This window comes from Carex rostrata, chromosome 1, assembly GCF_964058835.1.
Source record: "Carex rostrata chromosome 1, lpCarRost1.2, whole genome shotgun sequence".
NCBI lineage: Eukaryota > Viridiplantae > Streptophyta > Magnoliopsida > Poales > Cyperaceae > Carex > Carex rostrata.
In genome coordinates this window covers 5,853,159-5,864,113 of record NC_135918.1, presented here as the reverse complement: position 1 = coordinate 5,864,113, position 10,955 = coordinate 5,853,159, and the positions used below count along the sequence as shown (strand labels likewise).

Here is a 10,955-nt window from a genome sequence, read left to right as displayed (position 1 = left end):
TTTAACATCCTTACCTCAGATGATAGAATCAATTTTCTTTCTTACTAATGTAAACACAACAATTACGGATTCAAGTTTCGATTGAACCGTCGTTCAAAAAAGACTTTGTTTGTTATAATTATATGATATGATCCTTCTTGTGTCGGCCCTGATCCAGGGCACCAGGGCGATGGCCCTAGGCCCCAAAAAAAAAATTATATGTGTTAAAATCGCAAAAACAGAAATGTTAAACCTCCATTCACGGACAGCAGGACCAAAAAATATTTCTAATTATTTCTAATTATTTCTAATTATTTCGTTTTTTCATTTTACCATTTCTTCAACAGTGACAGCCGATTCAAAAAAATTAAAAACATAGAAAATTGAAAATCTAGTTCTGTCGTTTCTTCTCTGTAAATCAATAAATGAATAAACGAGAGAAGACAGAAATTAAGAAATCTTGCTTTTTTCACGAGCAACAGCAGCTACACAGTGCGGCGCGACAGCGACGCGGCAGCAACTGAACTGTGTGAGGTAAGGCTGCGGACCGCGGCCTCTGGATTGGACTGTCTCTGTCTCATTACCTAGGTTTTATCGTTTTATTACTTTGTTTTATTTTTTATGATCTATTGACATATTAATAAAATAATTATTTATTTTAAGACCTCAAAATTTTCTCTCGCTACGAGTCCCAAAATCTGCAGGACCGACCCTGGATCCTTCATAAAACAAAAGTTCCATTGAAAGAAATGACAATTTAACGTACTAACTCACCAGTTCAACCAATGAATTTATGACCCAAATCTCAGCTGAGTCGACATTCGTTCCGATTTTGTCAATTCAATTTTTAATATGAATAATAAAAGATGATAGAAGAAAAAGATCGATGTTAAGTTTTTTTAGAGATATTAGATACTATGGTATTTTTTATAAAGAAATTAACTATTTTTAGAAGTTTATATGAACATATTAGTAATAGCATTGTTAAAATTAAGGTTATAACAATAAATAGGAAACGCTTTTTTAAGTCCTAGCTAGAAAAAAGGTTGATTATTAGAGATAGCAAGGCTAAGCTTAATTTGGCGGCTCAACTCTTGCAAAAACCGTCAAAACCTCTTATGATCTAATTAATTTATCTAATAAAAGCTTTCTATATGACGAGTTGTTGACAATATATCTCTTTTCTCCAGTATATTAATATCTCACCTTTAATTTTTCCCCTCCTCTCTCGTCAATTTAATTAAGAACAACGAGTTCTTATTAGTCTTTTATTTAATTTGCCATCTAAAATCTCTTTCTTTTCTACAAAAAAAAAAGGTTGCATACCTTCTTTTCACCACACAGTAATTTCTAGATGCCATGTTGCAACAAAATAAAATTGAATTGGGAATGGCCGTTGGAATTAAAGAGAAGAAGAAGAAGAAGGGAAACGGTTCCCTCTGTTAAGTGGATTCCAGCCGTTAAAGGAAGTAGAGACTGAAAATAGGGACCCACCTAAACAGAAGCAACAGTTCCGTTAGAAGGAAGCAATCGTTAGATTCAATCAGTAGCGTTGAAGAATGAAGAGTGAGCTGATGAACGAGAAATCAAGAGAAGGATTTACTCAACCGTTTTCTGTTATTCTTGTTTCCTTGTAATCACTTATATAAGGCTAGTGTATTCATTGAACAGATTTTATGAAATGAATAATCAGATTTCCTGAATTTCGCTCTATTCTGTTCTATGTCCCGTTCTTTCGTTTTCTCAATTTCCATCAAATTAGTTCCTTTTTTTGAGAGATACGATTTGATTCGTTCTCACCTATAGTTGAGATCCAGTCTCGCTGCACATGTTCAGACCAACCGACAAGGCGTGAAAGTATGGCTTGTATCACCACTCTTCCACGAGACCTAATATGGGAAATTGCCAATCACATCCTTGCAGACGATGTGGTCGACTACGTGTGCTTTCGTGCCACTTGCTCGGCCTTGTCATCCTTGCCTAACCCTCGTGACCTTTCCTTCTACTTTCTCCCTCGGAATTGGATGAGGGTTTATATTAATTATAAGGGAAATCTAATTGATTTCCGGTTCAGGGACAGACCTAGGTATAGTCCAGAGGGTGCCTAGTCATTCTCATGATTTCAAAAAAAATTAATCATGCATATTTAAATTCTATAGACTTTTCATTTTTCTTAAAGTTTATATATATTAATTCAGCCTCACTTATGAAATGCTAATTAAATGTGTGCTTGTACCTTAGTGGTTAGAATTTCATTTGGTAGTTATGGAGTTTTGAGTTCAAATCTCAATGATCACACATTATGTATTTTTTCATATTATGCATTTTAGTATAACCCCTTATTTAAATTTTCTATTTCTGCCTCTAACCAGGATCATTAATTGTTATAAGCAAAGCTTTACAAGGTGTTTTTCTAAGATTCAACATGAAACCATGATCTGCAAAACCCATATCCCTTTTATGCACCTTCAGACGGGTCGACATGTTGAGCTTGTCCTCACTACAGCAGAATTGATTTTCTGCGACCGGTATCAGAGACTGGTGTTGACGCCAGTCGCAGATGATTAATTTTTTTCGAAAAAAACGAATTTGATCCAAAATCAGGCGACCAAAACTATCAGAGACCGGTATCAGCGACCGGCGCTAACACCAGTCGCTGAAAGTTTTTTTTTTTTTTTTTTTTTTTTAGCGCCGAAAATCCCCAAAATCATTATTCGCGTGCGCCAGAAACAGTCGCCCCAAAACCAACTCGCGCCAGAGACAGATCCCCAAAAGGCGAACCCTAACCCTAGCGGCAACGCCAGCCCCAAAAAGGCGTGGAAGCAGCGATCGTCGTCGAACGGCAACGCTTTATCTGGCTCGCCTTTGCCTCCTCCTGTGGTAAGATCTAGTCCCTTTGTTTTAGTTCCTTATTTGATAAATTAGTACCAATTTGGGGCTGTATAGAGAGATTGTGATAACTGGGAATTTATGTATAGAGTTTCATAAACCTATTACCTTTCTTTCATCTTAATAAGTGGTGACCTTAGAAATTACCAAGAAGTCATTCTGTGCAATTACTGCAGTTGCCCCTTCAAGGTCGATAGTTGAACAACCAACTCTTATGATTGCCTTGGAGAATGATAATGTTGCATACTTTGCGAAACCAAGTGACCAAACTTCACTACAAATACAATTATCGTTCTGTACCACTAGTGCGTTGTTCTTCAAAGATGGATTTTATTGCACAGACAAAGAAGGATCTATATGGGTAATCAAACCGGATCAAAAGTCGTTGAACTGTGTGTTTTATCATGATATTGGTGGTAGATGCTGGCACCTTGTGCAATCCAGGATAGGAATGCTCCTTATCGATTTTGATCCAGCATTGGGAGGAATGTGTAAGGATGCTTTCAAAAAATTGAATGTCTTCAAGTTCAACTTGACTGCTAACACGATCATTCCAATGAATGATATTGGAAATTGCACAATTTTTGTCGGACTGAAGCAGCGAGCTCTTTTGATAACTCCCACGAAAATTTCCATTAAGCGCAACTCGATCTACATTTCTTTTGCACCTAGTATTATCTATCATCTGAAGGATAGAAGTACTGAGTCTAATGAGCAACGAATTCATAAACTACTTTACTGTCCAAATATCATGATGAACCTAGGAGTTGGATTGATATGTGGTCTGTCCTAGTAACACACTCTACGTGAAAAAACTCTTTCCTTATTGCAATTAATAAAAGAATATTTTATTGAAGTAATTAGTAACACACTCTACGTGAAAACTGCAAATATGTATGTTTATTGAATTTAATTCGTTCGGTGAATTACGAGCCCCTGTTGGATAAGGTTTTTTTAAAAATAAGGACTGATCTGATCATTTGCTGATAACATCTACAAATTTTGGTGCAAATTAGGGGCATTTTTCACCACTCTACGTGAGAACTACGAAATCTATATGTTTATTGAATTTAAATCGTTCGGTGAATTTTGAGCCCCTATTGGATAAGGCTCTTTTAAAAATAAAGACTGATCTTATCACTTGCTGATAACATCTACAAATTAGGGGCATTTTTCACCACTATGCACAAAATTCTATAGTGTATTTTAGAGTAGGCTCAATATATTTTCAGAATTTTGGTACAGTTTATAACAAAACAATCATGAAATTCTCATTTGAAATAGTGTATCATATATAACTTTACGTCATGTCAAAAGTAGGTCCTGAAATCCACATTAAAACAAGTATTCTGCATAATTGCCTTGATATTTGCATCTGCATCGCATGTAATCGCAAATGAATTTGAGCACCTTGTTGTTTAAATATAACTTGAATTTGCTTGAGACACATGTCATTGCATTTTGCTTGTAGAGTACTGTTGTATCAAAAGCGTACGCAGTGATGACCACCTTTCTGGTACTCTAATTGGGAATCTCAAGGATGAGGAGAATCCATCATAAAACATGTGCAAGTAATTTAGAAATTGCAAACATTGCTCTTCATTTTCTTATTGCACTCGAATGAGATGTGGTCAAAAATGCTGTCGTAATTGGTCTCGAATGAGATGGTGGTAGGAGACAAGTCAGGGTGGTTAGAGAAGCACAACTTAATATTATTATCTATTGTTAAAGCGAGTACAGAGAAAATGAATCAATTTTCATTCATTATAATTTTTAACATTTTAAACATAATTAATTTGAATTTTGCGTATATTTAATAGATATTTAATTTATATTGGATAAATATGTGAGTTATTAAAATTTTAAATGGTAACCACGTAATTATCGATTTTAGAGTGATAAATATATAATTACATAGTTTTTAGCAGTATATATGAAATTTCTCCTATTTATAATGGGCGTATCTCTAGAATGGGTAGCGCTATTTTGAGAGAGCTTACTTTAAAATATTTCGCGCATAATGAATTCTTCTACTGTTATACCACCTTCGCCCTATTTTTCCTTTTTTTTTTTAATTCTGAACTTAATTGATTCTTTACAAAAATAACAAAGGATCGTAGCGTTGCCAATGGTTTAGGCCCTTATTTTTATGGAAGTAAATTGTTGAATTCACATCCTCTCTGTTATCACAAAAGGAAATCTTTTAAAAATTAGTGAATCTGGATCGTTCTTTTAAATTTGGCACAAATCACAAAGCTCAATAATACTGTCTCGTGTGCTAGTCTGAATCTCAAAGCAGCTGAAATTTAATCTCAAACCGTGAAGTAAGAGAAATCTTCAAATACTCTAAGAGGATACAGATCCGTAAATTGTTATGGATAAATTTGATTTTTTTATTGCTTACATTTACATGGCATTAACTATAATTTATCATGAAAACTAATTTGGCTACTAAGGAAGATTAGGATTTATTTGATAATGATAAACTAATTTTATCTTTGCTAAAAATAAAATTTTAGAAAAAAATACTAGTTTCATCCTATTTTGTACCAAGGATTTATTTTAATTAATTATGTCGAGGCATGAATTGTTCTGACAAGAAATAAGAAAAGATTGGATGCATGAAATCGCAAATATATTACTAGTAAGTGTTTTGTACTCCTAATTTTCATTATTATTGATTTTAAATTATTTTTCGTGCATGTTCATTGAGCATAACAACAATTGAAAATTTATAAGCACTTCCAATAAAATATGGAATAGTACGTAATAATATATGTTTTTAATTTGTTGTACAATGGCATTTAATTAGTATCTTATAACGTTGGAGTTCATTAGAAGAAAAGTGACACAAATATATTTATTCATTTGCAAAATTTGATTCATATTTTGGTATTTTTACGCTACATAATATTGTAAAATGACTCGTCGGTGCTTATATATTCTTTTTTACACATTTCTATATTTTCATTATGCCTAATAATTTTTTACTTTACAAGCTTTAGTTAGTTTCCCAAACCTATAAATAAATGACATAGTGGTCCGCCAGAGAGGATCATTTTTCCTGGTTAATTGATTTTAGAAATGCTAAAATATACGGAATTGGTTGCTGCATTGTTAAAAACAATGTTGTTTTAGTTTGAATAAAAAAACACAGAGAGATAATCATCATATTAATAAGAATTGTGTCAGATATTGCATTGCTAGTAAGAAAAATAACATAAATTACAAGTTCAAGGCTGTCCAATTTGAGATCTACATCCTTTCACACACTTTCATTTTAGTATTAATTATTTATGAAAATTTTCCTTTTTTCTTTTACAGATTGGATAAAGAACCTATTTTTTTGGGATGAAATACATGTTTTTATACATAAAAAAATTCAGCATTTAATTAAAACAAAAGGTTAGCATGCAAAAGAATTGTGCAACAAACTTTCTATTTAGTATATAAATACATTTAATTATTATTTTTCATGTACACTTAAAGGTATTAATGAATTTATATATATAGAGAGAGAGACTAATATGCTTTTGGTAGCATATAGGTCAAAGTGCTACCGGTTCAAATTTGAAATTTCAAAATTCAAAAAGTGGATCTGAACCGTTCATCTTGTTCTCCATATTAATATGTTTTTGGAGACCAAATTTTACATTTTTCTGAATTTTTTTACTATTTATTAAACTACTTTGAAAATTAATGATTCAACGGTGGCTTAACAAAACAGTAAAATCAGAAGCCACCGTTGAATCAGCGATTCTCAAGTTGGTTTTATAAATAGTAAAAAAATTCAGAAAAATATAAAATTTGGTCTCCAAGTACATATTAATATGGAGAATAAAATAAACAGTTCAGATCGACTTTTTGGATTTTAAAATTTCAAATTTGGATCGATAGTACTTTGATCCATATGCTACTGAAAGCATATTAGTCACACAATCTCTTTCTCTCTCTATATATATATAGAGAGAGAGTAGATTATTAAAGATTTAAAGAATAAGAATAACAAGGATAAATTTAGTATTGAAGCGTAAAAAGAAATTTTAACTCTCAAAATTAGAATAGATGCATTCAATACACCACCCCCTCTAAAATAGCCTTTCTTTATGCTATATATTAAAATATCGGTCGGGTTCTCTCTCCGTCCCCTCTACAGCGATCTGAGGTATTTTCCCAAATTAAGCTAGATGGAATCACCCAAGAAAAAGAGGAGGTCGACGAGCAGGTCGGGATCCGCTTCCGGACCGCGCAGTCGCGGCGATACTGATCGCCGGATTAAGAAGAGCAAGAAACAGGCACCAGCGGCGCAACGCGGGTCGCCGGACGGAGCCTGCCGTGGGCTCAAACGGAAGAGCGGGTGCGTTGAGGTGGCTGCTCAGTTCGGGAGAAAAAAGAATCTGGATCAGTACTACTCGATAGGTATGTAGATTTAGTCGATTGGAACAAATTAATGGAATAAATCGTGGAACAAAAATGAAATTCAGAGAAAGAAACTGCGACCAATTGAAGGAAAAACTTTACCATAGTGCTTGTTGTTAAGGTTTTACGCTTAACAGAATAGCTGTACTAGCCCTGACCATCTGGTACCAAATTCGCTGTTGTCATACTTGGATTAGGTTATTCCTGCTTAGGGTTATAATGCTTTCACAATGTTCTTATAGGGCAGTGTCAATTACAGATTGAATTAGCATGATATGATTTTAAATGGTTCTCCTAAACCTTCTGACAAAATTCTATTCTTCAACTAGGTGAAGAGCTTGGTCGCGGCAGGTTTGGATCTGTACACATCTGCTACAGTAAATTGACCGGTGAACATTTTGCATGCAAGGAGCTTCTGAAGGATACTGGTGAAGAGAACACGGCCCACATAGAGGTTGAGATAATGCAGCACCTCTCAGGCCATCCTGGTGTTGTAACCCTCAAAGAAGTTTTTGATGATAAAGATAAATTTTACATAGTCATGGAGTTGTGCTCTGGTGGTCGGCTGTCAGATTTTTTGGTGAAGGAGCAGGCTCAGTTTTGTGAGAGAAATGCAGCTGAAGTGGTCAAGGAGTTGATGGGGATCGTCAAGTACTGTCACGAAATGGGGGTGGTACACAGGGATATTAAGCCTGAGAATATTCTACTCACGGAATCTGGCAGAATGAAGCTCGCCGATTTCGGGTTGGCTACACGGCTTTCTGATGGTATGCTTTTGCTACTTATATTTACTTTTGAGATCTTTTACTGAATTTCTGGAGCCTTAATGGGAGCTTTTACTTGAAAATCTCCCGAGTTATGATAGGAGTGGGAAAATGAAATTGTGCTCACTACAATAAATTTAGTTGTTCCAACATTGTTTCCCTTTTTAGTAATGTTCTTTACTGGTGCAACTGAGGAGCAGTTGAAATTGTGAAACTTGTTTGTTTGCATGTTCTAGCAACTTAGCCAAGTAATGCACTAACCTTGACATTGGTGCCATAGTTAGTGTTGGTACAGAGCCTGGAAAGTAATTACTCGTTGTATGCGTAACTTGTGCAGATTGGTGCAAGTCCGAGTCCTAACCTGGGTCAAGTCCAAATTAACTTAATTTGGTTCAAATCTTTCTGGAGTCAGTTTCGTCAACTCTGGAGTATATGTGGGACAAAATTTCTTGCAAAAAGTAGAGGTGAATTTGTTGCTAACAGTTAAGTAATAGAGGGCCAAGGTGTCAGGTAGTGTTAACATTTTTTTAAGTTGTTTGTCTGTGTACTTTCTGTAGACATTTTATGTAATTTTTTCTTGGAATTGAAGTCTATTAGGGGATTAGGCTTGCAAGTTTTGTCAATATAAATATTTCAACTCTCAACGTGTTTATGTTTATCGGATGCTGCCATTCCAGTCTTATTGCTTTAGGAAGATTGTATCTTTTCTTTGTATATTTAAACTTTATATAGTATACTGTTGGTGAGTGAACTTAAGACCATGGAATTGGCTCCAAACAACGAATTTGAAACTGTTGATCTTGATCCACTTGACTAGCTAATAGTCTTTGTTCAAATTTTTCATTTTTTGAGTTAGTTTTGTATGAGATTTAAGTTGTTGAAAAATGAATCTCTTAACCTTAAAATACAATGGCCCAAAATATGAAAGTTTTGCCATTATGCAATTACTCGGCTCATCAAGTAGATCAAGTTAATGGTTAAAATTTGTGTTTTGATCTCTATATATATCATTAGGACCCCATATCAACTGAAATCCTTGGTCTTTGGCTTGATTGATTGGAGAGTTATTTTGCATTAAATCTATTGTTTATTAGTACAGTGGATCTTATGTTCGTATGAGAAAGAGTTTGTTGAATTTGTACAGGTCAAAAGCTATCTGGTTTTTTCGGGAGCCCCGCATATGTTTCCCCGGAAGTGCTCACTGGATTCTACAATGAAAAAACTGATATATGGGGCGTCGGAGTGCTTTTGCATTTTCTCTTACTGGGCTACCTTCCCTTTGGAGGTGCTTCACGCGAAGACATTTTTGAGGCTGTTAAGACGATTGAGCTGGATTTCCATGGTGCCGCGTGGCAGTCTGTATCCCTTCCTGCACGTGATTTGTTGAGCAGAATGCTAACTCGTGATGTTTCAGACCGATTAAGCGCTAATGAAGTCCTTGGTAAGATTTAATTTTTCTGCTGCCTGAACCTATCTATTGCTATTGCCTTTTGAGCTTATTGTCTTCAAGTCAGTTTCCTGTAAAAAAATTGAAGCTGAAAAAAGCTATAACAAGTTTTAGCCCAAAATGGGAAATTTGGCAGAAGGCTTGGATATGACTTAGCACTGGGGTGTCTGGTCCTGGTATGGACTGGGTGGCACCAATACAAACTGGTCTTATTAGCAGTGCATTATTATATATGGAGTTGACTAACATACTATGGGTTACTATAGTGACATGCTTTGCTACGGCTTCAAAATCTATCGGATATGCTTCAAGTGGCGAATCCAAACCATTGAAATCGATCTAGTTCACGAGTGATGTGTTAACATGCCAAGTTTATAAATTTTTTAATTCATTTAGTACGAAGTTAAGTGGTTAAAAATTGAAGATTTATAAGTTAATTTTAATGCATTCATTTTCATTATTTATTGACCACTTGACTACGTACTAAATTAAAAAAATTATATATTAGCAAGTAAATGCATCACTCGTCAGTAGATTGGTTTCAACAGTTTGGATTCGTTGTTCGAAGTCAATTTGATAAGTATTCAAGGCCGTAGCTTGTCACGGTACTACCCATAGCACGCCAGCCAACTCCATTATATATTGTGAAAAATGAGATTTTGAAAGGTTAATTTAAAAAAAAAAAAAACTATTTATTTAGCTTGAGCAAAATGCATCCCCCCTGCCCTGCATGCACACACACACATGGGTTCTTATACTCTGATTGTGAATTCTGTCATGTAATTCAGGTCACCCATGGTTCATGACCTACGCTGATTGTAGTTCCAGTGGAGACAGTGCAGCGAAATACACTAATCTGCAGATCACAAACAACATCCCAAGGGGTGCACCAGTAGTTTTACCCGTTGGAAGATGGAGCCACGACTCGAGTCAGGAGTCTCATCACAGGGACTCAAGTCAGGAGTCACATGATGGCGCCGAGTGTGAATACATTAATGCCCTCACAGCTGCAGTTGCACGTATAGAGATATCAGAGCCAAAGAGGAGCCGAATATGTGGGCCTGTACCAGCCCCTGCTGGACTTGGCTTGAAGACTAATCTCTGTACAGCATTCTGAGTTCTGATCATTGTTTCTCGAAGATAAGAAGATCGAACTGATCTTAGTTGGTTGAGTCAGCAAAAATTTTCTGATTATGCTCGGTGGTTAACTGGTGGTTAACATTTGTCAGCAGTTAATAAATAATTGGTATTTAGTATTTACTCTTGGCATACGGTAGTTTATAAGCCTCTACTTTTTGGTTAACTTAGTTCATGTATGCTCGGTAGATGGGAGCTGATCATGCATTGTAAATTCGCTGTAAATATCTGTGGCCCTTTTTCAGCTCTACTAATTAATGAATGCCAACTCTGTTGTTCACAATGAAATCATCCTGGCTTAGGTCATGCTTTTAGTTCAA

The 10,955-nt window shown here is 35.2% G+C and overlaps 1 protein-coding gene across 1 annotated transcript; it reads left to right on the top strand.

Moving 5' to 3' along the window:
* The first annotated feature begins 6,963 nt into the window (after nt 1-6,963).
* Nucleotides 6,964-10,955, top strand: PEPKR2 (phosphoenolpyruvate carboxylase-related kinase 2). The gene is made up of 4 exons (XM_078302391.1): nt 6,964-7,287; nt 7,617-8,054; nt 9,196-9,492; nt 10,287-10,955. Exons 1-4 carry the CDS (start codon nt 7,056-7,058, stop codon nt 10,613-10,615), a joined length of 1,296 nt encoding a protein of 431 aa, XP_078158517.1. The 5' UTR covers nt 6,964-7,055; the 3' UTR covers nt 10,616-10,955.